The sequence below is a fragment of the Hyperoodon ampullatus genome (genome assembly GCF_949752795.1).
Source record: "Hyperoodon ampullatus genome assembly, chromosome: 5".
In the NCBI taxonomy this organism is placed as follows: Eukaryota; Metazoa; Chordata; class Mammalia; order Artiodactyla; family Ziphiidae; genus Hyperoodon; species Hyperoodon ampullatus.
The window spans coordinates 100,217,425-100,238,506 of record NC_136918.1 but is presented as its reverse complement, the minus strand read 5'-3'; the positions used below and the strand labels follow the sequence as shown (position 1 = coordinate 100,238,506).

At 43.6% G+C, this 21,082-nt stretch overlaps 1 protein-coding gene across 2 annotated transcripts in view; it reads left to right on the top strand.

Annotated features, from left to right (window-relative positions):
• Nucleotides 1–21,082, top strand: part of ST3GAL6 (ST3 beta-galactoside alpha-2,3-sialyltransferase 6) — a gene marked incomplete at both ends in the record, with an annotated part of 42,594 nt that overhangs the window by 16,507 nt on the left and 5,005 nt on the right. Inside the window, 5 exons of one of the 2 annotated variants that reach the window (XM_079705593.1) lie at nt 726–829; nt 1,839–1,902; nt 17,078–17,173; nt 20,126–20,312; nt 20,412–20,549. In XM_079705593.1, the coding sequence (XP_079561719.1) occupies nt 726–829; nt 1,839–1,902; nt 17,078–17,173; nt 20,126–20,312; nt 20,412–20,549 (589 nt within the window). Of the gene's footprint in view, nt 1–725; nt 830–1,838; nt 1,903–17,077; nt 17,174–20,125; nt 20,313–20,411; nt 20,550–21,082 lie in introns of those variants that run through there. The other variant, XM_079705594.1, reaches the window with a different exon arrangement.

The window sequence follows — 21,082 nt, the reverse complement described above, 5'->3', positions numbered from 1 at the left end:
TAGGAGTTTATTAATTAATTAATTTATTTTGGCTGTGTTGGGTCTTCGTTTCTGTGTGAGGGCTTCCCCTAGTTGTGGCACGCAGGGACCACTCTTCATCGTGGTGCGCGGGCCTCTCACTGTTGTGGCCTCTCCTGTTGCGGAGCACAGGCTCTGGACGCGCAGGCTCAGCGGCCATGGCTCACGGGCCCAGCCGCTCCGCGGCATGTGGGATCTTCCCGGACCAGGGCACGAACCCGTGTCCCCTGCATCGGCAGGTGGACTCTCAACCACTGCGCCACCAGGGAAGCCCCAGTGTGTTTTTATTTTCACAGCTGACAACAGCTTTATGGTACCTTTTCTTTTGGGAGTGGATCAGCATCTGTACTTTTACTTTCCCATATTTCTTCCTTTGTCTCTTCCTGTAGATGGCTGTCACTGGTGTTTGCTGGTTTGTAAATTTTGTGCCCCCCGTACTCCCCACCCAAAGCTGTTACATAATTTTGGTTTTACTACTTGGAAAGCGTTTCCCTTCCAGGTGTGTAGATCCAGTGTACATTCCATTCTAGGTAATATTTAAGTAGTGTTTAAGATGATTTTTAAAGAATCTTAAAAATAATTATACATTCATGTATAGTTAATACAACAATAGGAATGACGTACTACAGTTATTTACAGTTGTGATTTTAAAAACATGCAAATATTATACACATTTGGGAAAATCATTCTTTATCCTTTTCTTCCAGGTTTCATCAGTTTCACCCTTTTCTGTGTGCAGCTGATTTTAAAAATACTGCTTCCTTCTATGGTAGCGATAAGTTTGATTTGCCCTATGGGATAAGAACATCAGGTCAGTAATATTATTCTTACCCTGCCCTATTAATATGAGTGGTGTTTGATGTGAATCACATGTTTATATCATGTTAAGGCCTTTTAATCTTTCTGTTTCATAATGATTCCTAAGGATATGATTTGGGGATTGGGTGAAAGGAATTAAATTTTAATACATAAATCCCCATTCATTTTGAGTCAGTGTGGAATAAAAGAATGAAAAAAGTAGATTTTTTTGTTTTTGAGAAACTGCTTTTCACTTTTGTTTTGCCACCGTATTATTCATGAGTTCCAATGCCTTACTTTATTCCAATTCAGAATTAGCAAGACAACCCTATGGGTTAACTTCCTCCCTATTTCCCATTTCACCTCTTTACCTATGAGTTTTATTTTATGTCATCAGCACATTCTAGGTCCTTGGTCAATCTTTTAATTTAATCAGAGGATATTTTATTTTTGCTAAATTTAGAGAGAATTACTCCATTTACTAATGATGAAACGATTTTCCCTCTGCTTGTTGACAACTGCTTTGCCTTGCACAATTTTATATTCTAGATTTTGAGGGAGCCTGAAAGCCTAGGAGGTGACAAGCCTATAGTTTCCCAAGTTAGACTTTTCTTATTCACCTGATCCTGTGTGTGTGTGTGTGTGTGTGTGTGTGTTTAAAATACATTGCAGAGAGTTTGATAATCTAATAGGTTTAAAGTTGCAGAATATTGATTTCTATACCAATGTCAGTTTCAGAATCATCTGATATGATTAATTTTTGGTTATGATTGTTTTTCGATTAAGCATCTTATTTTTCTGGGGTTTTTGGAGAATGTCCTTAGAGCATTTACCATTTTGAGTGTGCCTGTTAAGTAGTGCTGGCTAATTGCGGTTGTAATATGAATTTTCACCACAGAATAAATCACAGGTGGCCACGCCAGTCTGAAGTGGGCTTTGGGGAGGGCAGTGGATAAGGCGGTTTACTGTGCACCTAAGAAGTCATGATTGCTTTTATTCCTAATACTCCATTTGTTTTCTAGCCGAATACTTTCGACTTGCTCTTTCAAAACTGCAGAGTTGTGATCTCTTTGATGAGTTGGACAAGTGAGTTTGTTTTCTTGCTTCTGTTTTACTTTTAGTTTTAGCTAAGTTGATTCAAAACATGTACCCCAGTGTAAAATATATTCACTCAGGAAGATTCCATAGCTTTTGTGCATAAATAAAATGCCTAGGAGTTATTTCTATGACACTTGAAGTAAACAAACTACAAATATAGTTTAGAAGTTGCATAATTGGTTGGCTCAAAAGATTGCAGACAGTCTTGATGATGTGCCATGCTAGTCCCAAGTCAGGAATTTTTTTTTTTTTTTTTGCGGTACGCGGGCCTCTCACTGTTGTGGCCTCTCCCGTTGCGGAGCACAGGCTCCAGACGCGCAGGCTCAATGGCCATGGCTCACGGGCCCAGCCGCTTCGCGGCATGTGGGATCTTCCCAGACTGGGGCACGAACCCGTGTCCCCTGCATCGGCAGGCGGACTCTCAACCACTGTGCCACCAGGGAAGCCCCCAAGTCAGGACATTTTTAACCCATGTTCATCTTTTCTAAGTTGTTGTTACTGAAGAATTAATTCACACTCCCTGTTAATCAGCTCACAGCCTCCTTCCATGGCATGGTTCCCATACCTTCCCATACATCTTCTAAACCGCTCGTTCATGAGGATCTTTTCTGTTTCACTTGAATATTGGATTTCAGAAGCAGCTCTCTTCCTTTCATTCAGAATTACATTTGAGGGAAGTGATCAGCTTGCTTAGATACACATTTTCTGACTACAAAAGGCAGTTTAGTTTTTAGAAAAATTTGGTGTCCATTTAACCCCTTAGGAATTGAGTTGCCAAAGACAGACTTCTTAGCAAGTCAACTTATTTTACAGAGGTGGACTTATTTCACAAAGTTTTAAGCTGTACTTTAGAATTTGGCCAGTTGTCCAGTGGGATGAGAAGGGTGATCTGCAGCTGTGAGGCCTCCATTAAAAAGGAAAATGGCAGAATTCCCCCTCTTATCCAAGAGAATAGAGGTGCTTTTTGGTGGGTGCAGAAATGGGGGCAGTAGACGGAGGTGTGAAAATGGAGATAGTTTACAGAACAGAGCTGGAGGAGCAGTGCTAGATTTTGTCTGAATTTATCTAAGTTTTCTCTGTCAGGGGCCCAGATTATTGAGGTGTAGATTATGTAATAATGTTGGTTCATTTCAGTTTGTACTTTTTATAATTTAAAACTATGCCAGCAACCTAATCGATTCCAATTTTTGATTGCATATCCACAACAACCATATATATTCTTTTCTAACCAAAATTTATACAGCTCTCATCTGTAGGATATTGCTTTATGCAGACCTTTGGCATGTGTGCTTTTTATCAATTCTCTCTAACTTTTTACAACCACCCTGCAAAGTATGGTCGATGATCTCCATTTTTTAAATTGAGAAACTGAGGCCAGGCAAACATATATAGTTTGTTAGAGCTGGTAAATGTCAGAGCCAGGATGTGAACCTGGGTGGGTCCATCCAGGGCTGGATGCTTGACTTAACAGTGATAATGGTTATATCTTAAATAATTGTAGCAGGTATCTGCAAAGCTTTGAAAAAAATCCTTGGCCCTGTAAATGTGAGATACTGTCAGGATTCTTGATGGGACGTGACTGGAACTTTTGTTCTTGCCTGTTTTTTTTTTTTTTAATTTATTTTTGGCTGCGTTGGGTCTTCATTGCTGCGCACGAGCTTTCTCTAGTTGCGGCGAGCGGGGGCTACTCTTCGTTGCGGCGTGCAGGCTTCTCATCGCAGTGGCTTCTCTTGTTGCGGAGCACGGGCTCTAGGCGCGCAGGCTTCAGTCATTGCCTGGTTTTTATCTTAGAACTAGCCGTGCTTTATTTAGTTGCTTTCAGAGCCTCTTCCTGCACAGGTATTCATCATCTGTATGTGCCTCAGCCAGGCTACCTCCTCTCTTCTTGCTGACTTGGTCTGGCTGCTCCCCACCCTTTCCTCCTGCCTCCCAATCCCACCATCAACCCACGTCAGGTCCTCAGCATCACTAGCATTGGGAGGGAGGTGGGTGTGGGTGGTGAGGAAGCACTGAACATCATGCTGATTGCACAAAGGTTCTTGAGTCTGAAGTTGTTAAGAGATGGAAGTACCATCAAGGTACAAGCAGAAACTGTGCAGGTATAGAGTGAATGGAGGCTGTCCCTGTAGGATCCTCCCAGAGTGAGGACAGTGATGCACTAGACACTCAGCATTGCTGAATTGCTTGTGTGATGTGTGCAAACTTGGTCCCTAGAGACTTCAGAAAGAGTGTTTTGAAAGTGGATAAGAATATACTTGTGACAATATTATCTTCATTTAGATATTAACTTTTAGGAGGAGTTCACGTGTAATAATAAATTTTACCTACATTTTAAGTAAGTCATTCTACATTTGTCTGAAACTCACAGTACAATCCAAAGATCATAACAGTCCAGCCCATGCCTGAGCAATAAATATATTTTAAGTAAACCCCAGAAAGGCAGAATACACTAACCTGCCTATCGCTGCCTCTGAGTCAGCTTAGTCTACCCCCCAGATAACCTTATACATTTCCCATTTCTCCTCTCTGCCTGGGGAAATGCTGTAGAAGAAAGAGGTGTGAGAACTGTCTGTCCTTCTCTGGCAGAGGATCTGGACCGCCCTTAGTCGGGGAGTCCTCCCTGAGCCCTCACTGTGGATCCGGGAGCTGTGGCCCTCGTGTACCAGGAGGAAGCCTTTCTGGCCGAGGCTTGCTCACTCTGTAGGGGTCTGTGGGTCAGAGAGGAGGGGCTCAGGTGGAGAGAGGTGAGAACCTCATTTTCAAGTCCCTTCCCCCTTTCACTGTTCTGTTCACCTTCTATCCCCTTTGTCCCTCCCACAAAGGTTCAGACATTTTTTTGTTGTTTCAAATCTGAATCCTTTACTTATAGCATGCATGATGCCCTTGGTTGGGATAGATTTTACTGTGAATGGGAAAACTCCAAATATCAGTTGCATTTGCAAGATACAACTTTCCCTCTTTCTTACAATCGTCATGTAAATGAAGGCTGCAGGTAAGCAATCTCAAGCCAGCTTAGCAGCTGTTGATCATCAGAGACCAGGGCTTCTCTATTGTGACTCTGTTATTCCTCCTTATGGTCCAACCTGACGGCTGGACTTCACCAGTCATATGTGCATTCTGGCCAGCAGGGAGGATGAAGAGGGAAGGGCATGCCCCCAGCCATTCAGACTTGCCTCCTTCTTTAAGGACATTTCCCAGAAATTACATACAACACTTTATTACAGCCAGTGATGTGCTGGAGCCTGTTGGTACCAACTTGTGAGAGCTGCCGCTCTTCCCAAGTCCGTGTTCAGTGCCATCAAGGTAGAAGCTTGAAATTAGCCGTGGTGGGAATATATTTATACCATGGAAACTGGCCAACACTGCAGACTAGGGCTTTCCCATCACCCGCCTCTCTCCAAAGAGGACTGATTGTTAAAAATTTTCCAGCAACCACCAATTATATCCCATTGGCTAGGGGTATAATCACAAGGCCTTTCTGGAAGGTGGACTGGAAAATGTAGCCTCTATTCCATGTGGCTGTGCACCCACCTTAGAGAGAGAGAGAGAGAGAGAGAGAGAGAGAGAGAGAGAGAGAGAGTCCTATTTTAAGAGACAAATGAAACATAGTTACTGAGGGGCAAGTAGCAGTCTTTACCAGTGTTGTCCACCATTTTCTATTTCTGTGCCTGGAAATATTCAAGATTCTAAAGTCAGTTATGTAACACTATACCAACCTAGCTCGGTGCTTGAAGCAGCCAACTGTGGTTTCTCTCTTGGAAATGAAAGCTGTTGAAACATATTGGTGTTGCAAATCATTTTGAAGCGGGGGTTTCTCATGAGGTCTTATTTATGCCACCTTTGTAGGTAACGTGAGTAAAGTAACTCAGTGAGGCAGAGAAAGCCTTTTTCTAAAGTCACTACCATGAAGAAATTGGGCCAGAAATAAAGAGGAAAGGGAACAGGAGTGTGCATGTTTGGCCGTAACTCTGTGTGGAAGAGCCCAGGGGTTTTGACAATTCCATGCTGCTTCTTTGCTCTACCTTCCGTCTTCCCTAACCCCTCCATCCCGCTCCCCCACCCCCCACCAAATCTGTTCTTTTTCAAAGTTTTTGGTCACTTAGTAATAATCGTAATAATTTGCCTCCCTTCTTGTAATCACATCTGTTAGAAAAAGTATTTTCATTATAGAAAGTTGCCTTTCGCCCAAATTTTGTGATAGGAGTTCTCAATTTTCCCTGTGAAAAGATGAGAACACATGATAGGCCATTTACATACCCCACTGTATTTTATTATTTTATTTATCTTTTTGGTATGTATTTTTAATAGAGGGTTAATCTTGGGCTTTTTCTTTTATATTCTTTCTGAGTTTCTCTCCTGAGCAATGGTACAGCAGGTTGGGATGGGGTGAATATTGAGGCTGCTAAACTGTTCCCTAAAGAATCCCAGTTACCTCACCTCACCTGTTCCTGCTCAGTTGTGTGGACTGAGGGCCAGACCCAAAAGCACAGTAAAGTCACAGAGAGGGTTAGAGGCAGGAAGGATGGAGATCGTTAGTCCAATCCCCTCATTTAATTTTATTTTATTTTTTTGCGGTACGCGGGCCTCTCACTGTTGTGGCCTCTCCCGTTGAGGAGCACAGGCTCCAGATGCGCAGGCTCAGCGGCCATGGCTCATGGGTCCAGCCGCTCCGCGGCATGTGGGATCTTCCCGGACCGGGGCATGAATCTGTGTCCCCTGCATTGGCAGGCGGACTCTCAACCACTGCACCACCAGGGAAGCCCGAATCCCCTCATTTTAAAGATGAGAGGACCAAGGCCCATAGAGGTTAAGAGGTCTCCAGACTTCCACTCTTCTCCAGTTCCTCCCTTTGCATTTAACCAGCAGTGCGAAAACAGAAGACTCCACAATTAAATGTCATAGGCTGAGTGTCATCTGAAGAGGTAAGAGGAAGAGAGTTCTGGAACTGTGAATTCTTTTGGGTATATTCTTTAGGATTTCCAGGGCTATAAATCGCCCACCCACCCCCATTATGTAATGTGGCTTCTGCCTTTATCCTTAACCTCAAACCATTTTTAATACTTTTACAGGGCTAAACTAAAACATCTCCGGGGTACATGTGTAAATTCACCAAAACAGATGTACGTTAAATAGGGTTTTTCATTTGTTTTTTGTGGGCTTTTTTTTTTTTTTGCCTCTTAAAGATAAATGATCTGGATAGACTCTTCTCTGAATAGATACTACTGAAAAAATTTCCTTTTCTCAACTCTCATCCTGAAGATCATGCACAGTGAATATGCCAGTTGGCCTTCTCTGTAATTTGCCGCTGAGCCAGAGGATCCTAAGTATGGGAAAAAGAAAAAGTCTCAAAGAAATGTTGACAAATCATTTTTTTTTCTTGTTAAGGTGAAATTCACACAACATAAAATGAACCGTTTGAAAGAGAACAATTCAGTGGCACTTAGTACATTGACAGTATTGTGCAACCACCACCTCTAGCTAGTTCCAAAAAGACAAACCATTTAAAAACAATGATTAATCTTTTCGTGTTTTCTTTTCCATGTTCCTCCTTTTATGGGAATGCTCAAACTAGCTGTCTGACCAGAACTTCAGCAGCAGAGGAGCGATGCTAAGGATAGAAAAGGATAGCTTAGAAAAGTTTGTTTTTATTCTTTTGTCGGGGAGGTGGGGGCAGGTGGTGGGCGTGGGCCATCTGAAATAGAGGGGCGGTACTGGTGAAAAGTTGCTAGAGTCAGCAGGTCAGGCGTAACTGCTCTGGGACCTTGGGCAAGTTTCGGAGTTTCTGAACCTTGGTTTTACAAAAGAGGAGGTGGATCTGTATATGCACATTATACCAATGTCAGCTTTACTAGTTAATAAAGTTAAGTTAATAAATTAAGTCAGTGTAACCACTGGAAGAAACTGGGTGAAGGTTACACAGGACTTCTCAGTACTATTTTTGCAACTTCCTGTGAATCTAGAATTATTTCAAAATAGAAAGCTTAAATTGAAAACATACGACCACGTGAAACTTGTGCACGAATGTTCAGAGCAGCATCATTCATAATAGCCCCCGAGTGGAAACAACCAAATGTCCAGCAACTGCTCAATGGATAAATTAAATGCGTATCCATACAATGGAATGTAATTCAGCCATACAAAGCAACGCAGTACTGATTCCTGCTAGAGCAGGAGTGAATCTTGAAAACATTTTGCTCAGTGAAAGCAGTCACAGAAGATCACATATTATATGACTCCACTTATATGAAATGGCCAGGATAGACAAATCTATAGAGATAGAAAGTGGATTAGTTGTGCCACAGACAGGGGTTGGGATGGGGGTGGAGATGGAGAGTGACTGCTACTGGCTGTGGGGTGTCGTTGTCGGGTGATGCAAACGTTCTGGATTGGATAATGGTGATTGTGGCGCAGCTTTGCGAATATGCTAAAACCTGCTGAATTTTATTATTTAAATGGGTGAATTTTAGGGTGTGTGAATTATATTTCAATTTCAAAAAAAGCTTTTAAGAAGGAGTGGGGGGGCTTCCCTGGTGGTGCAGTGGTTGAGAGTCCACCTGCCGATGCAGGGGACACGGGTTCGTGCCCCGGTCCGGGAAGATCCCACATGCCGCGGAGCGGCTGGGCCCGTGAGCCATGGCCGCTGAGCCTGCGCGTCCGGAGCCTGTGCTCTGCAACGGGAGAGGCCACAACAGTGAGAGGCCCGTGTACCGCAAAAAAAAAAAAAAGGAGGGGAGATGGTCGAGGTACCCTCTAGATTCCTTTCTAGCCACTTTGTTCAGAGGGCACCATGATGCCACACCTAGAACAAACGGTTTGGAGTGACACACCTCTAGTTCTCTTGCCATCGTTTCCCTACGTTGTCGCTGTTGATTTCTCAGGACTCGGTTCCTTGTTAATCTACGAAGCACAGCTCACACAATGTGGCCGTGCTTTTTTATAAACTTCCCTAGTGATTGAGGATATTTTAAGGGAATTGCATCACAAAGAATACCTAAAATGTGCCCATGTTATGAGGTCCTGACCCTTCCTGGCTGTGCGTGGAGCTCTGTAGCACCAGCTTGCACCCTGGTTCTGGGGATTGCCGCTTTCTCCTCAGTGGGAGCCCATCCTCCCACAGCCAGAGCAGCGAAATCCTGGGTCACAAAATCTCTGCTCTCCCTTAAAATACAGGAACCGGCTCTCCTCCCGCAGCCATCGCCATCGCGTTCCGCAAGCACGCCAGATTCTGTGAAGAGTGCTTGAGTCCTGCATAGGTGGTTGTAGAGTAACTAAACATAAATATCTTACTTAATGGAGGCACCTGTGTTAAGTCAGTTGCTTGCTAAGTGGATGGGGATTTGCGAAGGCTGCCTGGTTGCTCACCCAGGCAGAATCCATTATGTCAGCAGTGGCAGAGCCAGGTTACATTGGCAGCCAGCCAGGGTGGGAGCATGGTCTTTGACAACTTAAGACGTCAGCAGTGTATTTATTAAAAAGAGCCCAAGCTCTATAAGGGATATCAGTGTCTGCATCACTGCTCTGGCCGTCCTCCCGCTTTGCAGTTTCTTTACATGGCAGCATTTTCAGCCAGGAGGAGGACTTGAGGGTGAGGGGAGGTTGTGATTCTACATCAACAACGTAGTCATTTGTGGCAGAGAGGAACACATATGTGTTCTGTAGCAACTGCTGTGGTCAGATGTTGGATAGAGAGAGATACGGAAACCATGGTACACGTGCCGGAGGAACTGATGGATGGCTCTGTGCGACATAGGTTAACATTTGAGACCTCAGTGATTCCCTTACTTCGTAAAAGGGCATGCTGAGATCCAAGAGGTTAGGTCATGAGGCCAGGCTCCCAGAGGTGCTGAGTAAGGGAGCCACAGCTAGCAATGAGATCTCCAGCCTGCTCCAATGCACAGGGTTTTAGGATCTCTGGGCTGCAAGTAGCACTATTCCTAACTAAGCGTGATTTGAACTAAGTGGATGTTTATTATCTTCCATATCACATAGATGTGTGGATTCAGATGTATAGAATCAGGTTTGTGGATCTAGCTCGCAGAGCAGGCCACGTATGGCTGCACAGACTGGATTGCACAAATGGAGGGAGTGCCGACGTACTGGGTACCACCTGCACGTCTGTATGGATTGGCTCTGGTTATGGGATTGAATTAGTGATGTCAGGGCAGCTCAGTAATGTCAGGGCAGCTTCTTGGTGGCTCTCTCTGGCTTTCCCTCTTAGGTGCAAGATGACTACAGCCGCCCTAACCTTGTTATTGCATGTCAGTATCTAAGCAGAAAGGATGGGTAGATAAAATCAGTATTCTGCTCAAACCATTCTCTTCCTGGGGGTAAAATCTTTTCCAGGGCATTGAACAGACTTCCCTAATATCTTATTGCCCAGGGATGGTTCATGTGACCACATCTAAACCAACCATTGGCACAGGAATATACTCACCACTGTTAGGCTTGTGAAAGCAGGGCTCTGCCAGCAAAGGTAATGGGTGTTGGGAATATGACCAGTGGGGTCTGCCAGAGGTTGCTACATTGAAGATGGAGTGATACATTTTAATGTATACTATGCTGCCGAAAGGAGTCGTACAGCATTTAGAAAAGAAGGCAGATCACAGATCACTGGAAGTGGGCAGTCCAAGTTTACTTTCTCTATATTGATGATGTTGATGTTTCACTCTGCACAGGCTAGTAATTCTTCTGGATCTGCCTGACTTGATGAGAAACATGGCTTTCACCCAGGGGAAGTGTAACCTCTTAGCATTACTATTTCAGCAGCTTTCCAGATTTTCCATTAACAGGTTCAGGCACTCTGGAATGATCTTGTTTTCTGGGTGAGCAATTTGAGGCACATGGATTTCCCTACCTGTTTCCAGAGTGGAGGAGGGAAGAACAGCTACCTGTTTCTCCAGCTACAAAGTCACACTTAAGGTGACGACCAAATCAGTTTCTAAAATGCACAACCTGTGAATCAGGAAGGTTTAGATTGGAGAATGCAGAAATATAAATATATTTATAAATAAAATATAAATAAATATAAACTTTTAGATTAGAGGATGCAGAAATATAATATTCTTGCCCATCAGGGATTCACAATTCACTGCAGCTGTTTGTGAATGAAAGTTGTGTTAATTAAATATCTTGAAGTTATACAGCCACCCAAAGGACACTGGAAGTTGTTGATTCACGCTAAGGAAACAGGGGAAGCCAGGAGCCCAGGCCAGGTGGATGAAGCCAAGGAGAGGATGAATCACTCCTTTGGTAATATGGGGGTACCTGCTGTGGAGGGAAGGAAGCAGTGAATTACAGGGTATGTGGTTCAGACCGTGGATCTGTTCCATTTCACATTTTCCAGCATCATGGGGGCGCTGTGAATACCAGCTGCAGAGAAGATGTTATTGCCTAAGAGTAGTCTTACGCACACCCCTTGAGGAGTCTCTCGTGTCATGTATGATATTCAGAAAAATGTGTGCATCTTTGCAATATCCCTTGCCAAGAGGAAAAGTAAACTTTCATTGACGAGATTCCCTTTTAAAGACATCAGCAAACTCTTCCTGGGGCGAAGGGCCCTCCCCTGTCCACCTGCCCCCTACAAAGCTGACAGAGAAAAACACAGAAAGTGAAATTGAAAAAATGCAGTGACCATGGAACTATAAAGCGTCTTTGGAACTGGAATTCTCTTGAGGGAGGCAGTGTCCATCTGATTTCTTTCCATTTCTCCCAAGCGGAAGGAGGCTGAGTAGAAGGAATAACCCTCTCTCTGTAACCAATCCTTGGGGCTCCTGTGAAACAGATCTGCTTGCACCCTGAACTCCCCCTTTTCTTTTGGCTGGAAGGCTTGTTAGGGTTTGTGAGAGGAGGTTCAGGACCTTGAGTTTGAGAGGGGACCAGGGATGTGACCTGAGTATGACAGATGGTAGCTTCTTTTTTTTTTTTTTTGCGGTACGCGGGCCTCTCACTGCTGTGGCCTCTCCCATTGCGGAGCACAGGCTCCGGACACGCAGGCTCAGCGGCCATAGCTCACGGGCCCAGCCGCTCCGCAGCATGTGGGATCTTTCCGGACCGGGGCACGAACCCGTGTCCCCTGCATCAGCAGGCGGACTCTCAACCACTGCACCACCAGGGAAGCCCTGGATGGTAGCTTCTTGTATTGCGATGCTCTTTTGGCCACATGTGATCTGGGGCTTGATTATCAACTGTAATTCCGCCTGACACAGATAACACTGAGGGAAACTTCTGGCTGAGTGTTTATGGAATTGGCTGTGTCTGGGACTGAGCTGAGTTCCCTCTTTCTGGGGTCAACTTCAGAGATTAGGCCTGCGGGGCAGGAGTCCTTTGTTGAGGTTCCAAGATAAGAACTCTGGGGACACACAGTGGTGGCCTGTGCTCCTGGCCGCGCCCTGGCATGTTCGGTGGTATTGGAGTCAGGCAAGCCTGGTTCAGGCTGGGGACCCCAGTCCAGGATGGTTGCTGGGAGGGGAGTGGCCTCCAGCCTTCTCTGAAGGGAGAGGGTTAGTCTACATGCCATAAATTATAGATATTCCTCCTTCACCTCCACACAGGTGACCTCACAGGAACAGAGCTGTTATTTCCATCCTGTGCATTCCTAGCCACTCCCTCCCTGGTGCCCAGCTTCAGTTAGCGTCCTGGCAGGGAGACGGAGCAGCATCTGGAGGTTCAGCCTCTGGTTTTGCATTAAACTGGCCGTGAGGTCATGGAAGGAGGAACCACGCAAGCTGTGTGCGTGGGAATTGCTCCCTGCTGTACAGCCCTCATGGGCTAGGTCTGCTCAGGAGGAGGGCCGCAGACCCAGAGAGAAAAGGGTTTTAAAGCTGACCAGCATCCCCACCTTCTCCATGCCCCCTGGCTGCAGAGCACCGTGGACAGAGTAGCTTCCTGGAATTGGGATTTATGTCAAACGTGTATATAAGAGCACCTAGAAATGCTCCTTTCACAGTTAAAGACAAGCAGGTTTAGGAAAGAAACTTCTCTAGAACACATTGTGGCATGTCCATCATAGGAGGTCTTGGGGTACAGACTCAAGGAGGGCCTGTTGGGTGGTTGCCCCCCAGCCCCCATCAGTACCATCTGTGAAACCCTGGATCTTCTTGTTTTTGTAACAAAGTAGACACTGATAATGCATGACTTTTTAATATTTGGGAGCTGAAAGTCTCAAAACATAAGAAAAGTGTTTCTAAAAAGTTTGTAAGGCTTCCCTGGTGGTGCGGTGGTTGGGAGTCCGCCTGCCGATGCAGGGGACACGGGTTCGTGCCCCGGTCTGGGAGGATCCCACATGCCGCGGAGCGGCTGGGCCCGTGAGCCATGGCCGCTGAGCCTGCGCGTCCGGAGCCTGTGCTCCGCAACAGGAGAGGCCACAACAGTGAGAGGCCCGCGTACCGCAAAAAAAAAAAAAAAAAAAAAAAAAGTTTAAGGTGTAAAAACATCAAGCAAATAGATGAACTAAATAAATTCTAACCAAAAAAGGGAAATTTACATGTGTAGGAATGTGTATCTTGTCTCTCCTTAACCTGACAGGGCCAACTCCTGGCTCCTTTCAGTAGTTCCTGTATTGCTGTGTTCTCTCTGTTTAAATATTCTACAGCATTTGTGCAATTTTGCTACTGATTAATTTCCTAAGAGCCTTACGGTCTGGAGTTCATCTGGTCTGCTGATTTCATGGTTCTTAGAGAAACAGTTTTTTCTTCATACTTCCATGTCATGAGGGCCCTGCGAGGACAATCTCAACAGCCTTCTCCTCTGTAGTTTTGTCTCCGAGAGGAGAAGGACATGATCTGTTTTGTCATTTCTCCAGGCCTGGCCGAGTGGTGGTGAGAGCTTGGAGTTGGATGGGCCAGGCCATTATTTTAAAATTAATTTTTATTGGAGTACAGTTGATTTGCAATGTTGTGTTAGTTTCAGGTGTACAGCAAAGTGAATCAGTTATATAGAGACATACATCCACTCTTTTTTAGATTCTTTTCCCTTACAGGTCATCACAGAGTATTGAGTAGAGTTCCCTGTGCTGTACAGTGGGTCCTTTTGAGTTACCTGTTTTATATGTAGCAGTGTGTATATGTCAGTCCCAATCTCCCAGTTTGTCCCTTCCCAGCCCCTCTCCCCCTTGGTAACCATAAGTTTGTTTTCTACAGCTGTGACTCTTTTTCTGTATTATAAATAGGTTCATTTGTACCACTTTTTTAGATTCCACATATAAGTGATATCATATGATATTTTTGTCTTTCTCTGTCTGACTTACTTCACTCAGTATGACAATCTCTAGGTCCATCATGTTGCTGCAAATGGCATCATTTCATTCTTTTCTATGGCTGAGTAATATTCATTTTGTGTGTATGTATGTGTGTGTGTGTGTGTGTCTGTCTGTCTGTCTGTCTGTGTCTGTGTGTATACCACGTCTTTATCCATTCCTCCATTGATGGTTGCTTCCATGTCCTGGCTATTGTAAATAGTGCTGCAGTTAACATTGGGGTACATGCATCTTTTTGAATTTTGATTTTCTCTGGATATATGCCCAGGAGTGGGATTGCTGGATCATATGGTAGTTCTGTTTTTAGTTTTTTAAGGAACGTCCATACTGTTCTCCATAGTGGCTGCACCAATTTATATTCCCACCAACAGTGTAGGAGGCTTTCCTTTCCTCCACACCCTCTCCAGCATTTATTGTTTGTAGATGTTTTGATGATGGCCATTCTGACTGGTGTGAGGTGATACCTCATTGTAGTTTTGATTGGCATTTCTCTAATAATTAGCAACGTTGAGCATCTTTTCATGTGCCTCTTGGCCATCTGTGTGTCTTCTTTGGAGAAATGTCTATTTAGATCTTCTGCTCATTTGATTGGGTTGTTTTTTTGATATCGAGATGCATGAGCTGTTTATTTTGGAGATTAATCCCTTGTCGGTTGCTTCATTTGCAAATATTTTCTCCCATTCTGTGGGTTGTCTTTTTGTTTTGTTTACGGTTTCCTTTGCTGTGCAAAAGCTTTTAAGTTTAATTAGGTCCCATTTGTTTATTTTTGTTTTTATTTTCATTACTCTAGGAGGTGGATCAAAAAAAGATCTTCCTGCGATTTGTGTCAGAGAATGTTCTGCCTATGTTTTCCTCTAAGAGTTTTACAGTATCTGGTCTTACACTTAGGTCTTTAATCCATTTTGAGGCTATTTTTGTGTATGGTGTTACAGAATGTTCTGATTTCATTGTTTCACATGTAGCTGTCCAGTTTTCCCAGCACCACTTATTGAAGAGGCTGTCTTTTCTCCATTGTATATTGTTTGCCTCCTCATAGATTAGGTGACCATAGGTGCGTGGGTTATCTCTAGACTTTCTTTCCTGTTCCACTGACCTATATTTCTTTTTTTTTTTTTTTTTTGCGGTACGCGGGCCTCTCACTGTTGTGGCCTCTCCCGTTGTGGAGCACAGGCTCCGGACGTGCAGGCTCAGCGGCCATGGCTCACGGGCCCAGCTGCTCCGCGACATGTGGGATCTTCCTGGACCAGGGCACGAACCTGTGTCCCCTGCATCGGCAGGCGGACTCTCAACCACTGCACCACCAGGGAAGCCCCACTGACCTATATTTCTTTTTTTGTGCCAGTACCATACTGTTTTGATTACTGTAACTTCATAGTATAGTTTGAAGTCAGGGAGCCTGATACCTCCAGCTTCGTTTTTCTTTCTCAAGATTGCCCTGGCTATTTGGGGTCTTTTGTGTTTTCATACAAATTGTAAAATTTTTTGTTCTAATTCTGTGGAAAATGTTATTGATAATTTGATAGGGATTGCATTGAATCTGTAGATTGCTTTGGGTAGTATAGTCATTTTCACATTATTGATTCTTCCAGTCCAAGAACATGGTACATCCCTCCATCTGTTTGTGTCATCTTTGATTTCTTTCATCAGTGTCTTATAGTTTTCTGAGTACAGGTGTTTTGCCTCCTTAGGTAGGTTTATTCCTAGGTATTATATTCTTTTCTTTTGCAATGGTAAATGGGATTGTTTCCTTAATTTCTCTTTTGGATCTTTCGTTGTTACTGTATAGGAATGCAAGAGATTTCTGTGTGGTAATTTTATATGCTGCAACTTTGCCAAATTTATTGATGGGCTCTAGTAGTTTTCTGGTAGCATCTTTAGGATTTTCTGTGTATAGTATCACATCACCTGCAAACAGTGACAATTTTACTTCTTCTTTTCAATTTGGATTCCTCTTATCCCTTTTTCTTTTCTGATTGCTGTGGCTAGAACTTCCAAAACTATGTTGAATAAAAGTGGTGAGAATGGACATCCTTGTCTTGATCCTGGTCTTAGAGGAAATGCTTTCAGTTTTTCACCATTAAGAATGATGTTTGCTGTGGGTTTGTCATATATGGCTTTTATTATGTTGAGGGCCAGGCCACGTTGGCTGAGAGCTGAACAGTAGATAATCCACTGGCCTAGGCTGATTCCGGCCAGCAACGGGAAGTCCCACTTCATGTCCTACTTTAAAGCTGTTTGCCAGGAGCACACAGTAAACTTTTCATTTGTATTGGTTAAGCTCCAAGAACCAGTACCTGTTCAGGGAATTGAAGTGAGCACGGGCAGATACAAGAAGCTGCACTTTGCCAACCAGATTCTATACTGTCTGTCTCCAGACTTATAAGAGGCAGCAGTAGCCCAGAGCTGGAATCTCAGGGGAATGGGTAATGCTGATGGAAAATACATACACATCTAATATGAAACACACTTGTATCAATATTAACATGCAGAATCCTATATTGAGGGGTATTTTTGTAGTCCAAAGGTCTGGACTCAATCCTAATTTTACCTCTTTGGAGTATGACTTTGAAATGTCACCTAACAGCTTTTTGAATCTCTTTCTTCATTTGTAAAATGGGAATATCAGGCTTACTTAACTCAGTGGGTGGTTATGAGAATCAAATGAGGGGATGTATATGAACTGATATGCATTAATAGTTGCTAACGATGATATACTTCCTATGGAATGTTATTTCTTGAATCTTATATCTTTCTAATACATCCCTAGACCTGTAAGTTACAACTGGTTCTTTTTCTACTTGTGCAACAAGTGAAATCTTGTATCGGGTTCCTCAAAGTACGAATGGGTTCTTGGAATCACCCAGTTTTGTAAAAGATGGCTCAATCTCTCTCTTGTCATTTGCCCAACAGTGTGCCATGTAAAAAATGTGTGGTGGTTGGTAATGGAGGAGTTTTGAAGAATAAGACGTTAGGAGAAAAAATTGACTCCTATGATGTAATAATAAGGTAAATATATCTTCTGTTTGCTAACCTGGAATTGTTTCAAAAGAGTATAGTTTTCTGCTTTAGTACCGCTGTGTTTTAAAAGGAAGTAGAGTCGCTGTGGTATGTTTAAGTACATTACACATTACTCGAGTTGTTGGCTGGAGTAGGCCTAGATTTCAGGTCATTTATTTAGCAAATATTTATGAAACCCCCCTAATATTCCAGGCACAGTTCTAGCTCTAGTTCTAGCACAGTTCTAGGGGGATATAGCAGTGAAAAGGAATAATGTTCTTGCTCCCTGTGGAGCTTACATTCTAACGAGGGGAAGAAAACAGTAATTAAATAAAGAAATGTAGTAATAAATGCCATGCAAACAATTAAAACATGTGTGATAGAGAATGACTGAGTGGCTATTTTTGAATTGATGACTGTTTTGAAGGGGAGACATCTAAACTAGACCTAAGACCACACAGTACTGGCCATATGAAGACTAGGGAATACAGACAGAGAGGATGTTTACTGCAGGTCTTCAGGAGGGTATGATGCTAGGTTTAAGAGCAGTAGCAAGAAAACCAGTGAGGTTGGAGGGCAGCAGGCTGGGGAGGCGGTGCACTTGGCAGCTGAAGAGGTAGGTAAGGAGCAGGCTGTGTAGGACTTTGTAAACTACGATTAGAGCTTGCGTTTTATTTTAAGTATAACAGAAAACTTGAAAATTGTTAAGCAAGAGAGCAACTCTATCTGGTTATGTCTTTAAAATACCCTGGTGATGGCATGGACAATGAAACAGGAAGGACAAGCTGTGGAAATGAAGAGGCCAGTTAGGTTGCTGCATTTGGGTAGAGAATGGTGGCTTTGCAACAGGACTGTCATGGCGTGGAAGGAGATAAGGGGCTAGATTGAGGCATGTCTTAGAGGTAGAGTTATCAGGCTGTTCTGATGCATTCGATGTGAGCAGAGATGGGAATAAAGGAATGCAGGATACCTCCTCTTGGGTTTTCAGCTTAAGAGATTGGCTGGATAGTGGTACCATTCATTGAGTTGGGGAGGACTGGGGTAGGAACAGGTTTAGAGGAGAATCAAGATTACTGTTTGAACATACCAGGTTTGATCTGCTTATTAGATTTGCAGTGGATAAGTCAAGTAGGCAGTTAGATAAACAGGTTAAAATCTTCATTGCAAACAGCCTGTAAGTTGTACTTAAACCATGGACTGGGTGAGATTTCCCAGGGAGAGACAGAGAAGAGGGCCCAGGACTGAGCTTTGAAGTAGTCAAAACTTAAAGGTTGAGCAAAGAAAAAGGAGTTAAAGAGTTGGAGAGGATCTACCAGTGAGGTAGGAAGAAAGACAGGAGAAGGTGATCACAAAAGCCAAGAGAGCACAGTGTTTTAAGACAGAGGGAGGTTTCAAGCATGACAAAGGCTGGTGAGAGGTCATGTAAGATAAGGACAGAGTTCACCATTGGACTGGCAAGCTGAAGCTCACTGTTCCTCTTGACAGAAGAAGACTTGGAGGCACGGTGCGGGGGAGAAGCCCAAGTGGAGTGGTTTGAGGAGAGAATGACAGGTGAGAAAGTGGAGAAACCAGTAGAAGCAACTCTTTAGAGAAATTTCACTGTGGAGTTGAGAAATGAGATAGTTGCTGGAGATGATTATGGACTCAAAGGAGATTTTCTATTTTGTTTCCTTTTATAGATTCTAAAGCATATTAGTAAACTGATGGAAATGAATAAGGAGGTTGGTGTGGTAACAAGAGAGGGGATGGGGTCCAGAACACCAGTGTGGTTGTCTCTGCAGTGGAAGGGAAAGCTGGGAGTCCCACAGATGTAACGGTGGGGAAATGTGGACATTTCGAGTTCTGTTTTCTCATTGAAAGGGTGAAGTCAGGTCGTTATCCGGGATAAAGTTTGTGTGTGTTGGGAATGGCTATGAATAGTCTTCTGTAGAGTGGGAAAGCTTCGCACTGGGCAATGCATTAGGATGACCTGGCAGTGCTTGGGCGTTTTGCTGGGTTACAGGCTGAGGGTTTCTGCATAGTGTGGTCACCTTATTTTCTGTGGATTATTCATTTTGAGGAAGCTGTGAAAATGTATCCACAAAACAATGTTGAAGCACTCACAAATTTCTTTATAATTGTCTAAAATCTGGTCACCTAGAACCACACCAGGCCCTTGTGGGAAAATGCCATTAAAGACATTATGAAAGTCATTTCAGGTGTTACTAAGGCTGCCAGTCAGTGGCAAAGGGTCTAACAGTATTTATCTCCTAGGGGACAGTGTTTTGGGAACAATGCGTTCCTTTTCAAAGCACACCTTCATGGTGTGTGCATAAATAGTATATGTCTAACCTTGGCTTTGAGTATCCACAAACCCAACACTGGATCCTTTGTGGTTCTTTGGTTCACGCCAGAGACAGTCATTCATTTGGTTGTGCTTGGGTATAAATATAGCAATTTTATGTTGTTACTTTATTTCAGAGCACAACAATTTTGGTGGGTTTTCAAATCACCTTAACTGTGACTCTTGCCTGTCAGTCACTGAGACACGTCCACCTGCTACATGATTGTGTAACCCTGGGCAAGTAACTTTATGTACATTGGGGCCCTCATCTACAAACACAAGGGGTTTTGTCTGGATGTCCTCCCACGTCTCTTTTAGCTTGAGTATTCTGCGGTTTTATGTTCCCATTTGTTTCATTTTGTCTTCAATTTTTCTGGAGGTAAGAATGAATTATCAGTGTCCCCGCAGTTAATTTTCAAACACAAATGAATGTTTCTGCCTTTGATCAAATAGCTGTTTCACGAAAGGGTTATTTCCTTGGCTGTTACGTGTGAAAGACTGACGGATTGCCGTGTGGCTTTAGAGCCCTGGCTACACGGCTGACAATGTTTGTCCAGCTCTGAAAGCTCTGAGAACTGTGATGGACATGACCCGTACTGCGCTTGGCCTACATATCTTGTGTGTTTTACTACCCACAGAATGAATAATGGTCCTATTTTAGGACATGAAGAGGAAGTTGGGAGAAGGACTACCTTCCGACTTTTTTATCCAGAATCTGTTTTTTCAGATCCCAATCACAATGATCCTAATACTACGGTGATTCTCACTGCTTTTAAGCCGCTTGATTTAAAGTGGCTGTGGGAATTGTTGACAGGTGGCAAAATAGTAAGTTGGCAAAATTGATCTGGCTTCCAATTACCTTCATTTTTTTTCATTAAAAAAAGAGACAACAACAAGTTGTATTTTCTATTTTCTTTATTTCAGAACACTAATGGTTTTTGGAAGAAACCAGCATTAAATCTGATTTATAAACCATATCAAATCAGAATATTAGATCCTTTCATTATCAGAACAGCAGCTTATGAACTGCTTCATTTCCCGAAAGCGTTTCCCAAAAATCAGGTACGTATTTTCTTTTGCACAGTTTCAAACTAAAGACCTCACTGGGGTGAGACAGAGGGTCCTTGGGGCTTTTGGAAACTGGCCTGGGTTAGTGAAATCACATATCTTTGGATTTTAGCTTTATGTTTTTCAGGTTGCAAGGAAAAGAACCTTAAGTGTGGGGGTGTGTTCTGTCATTAATTAATTAATCAATCAGTTATTTTTGGCTGTGTTGGGTCTTTGTTGCTGCCCACTTGCTTTCTCTAGTTGCGGCGAGCAGGGACTACCCCTCCTTGGGGGTGCACGGGCTTCTCATTGTGGTGGCTCCTTTTGTTGCAGAACACGGGCTCTAGGTGCACGGGCTTCAGTAGTTGTGGCTCGTGGGCTCAGTAGTCATGGTGCACAGGCTTAGTTGCTCTGCGGCATGTGGGATCTTCCTGAACCAGGGCTCGAACCCCTGTCCCCTGCATTGGCAGGTGGATTCTTAACCACTGCGCCACCAGGGAAGTCCCTAATTCTTTTTAATTATAAGGAATCTCATTGACTCTGACTCT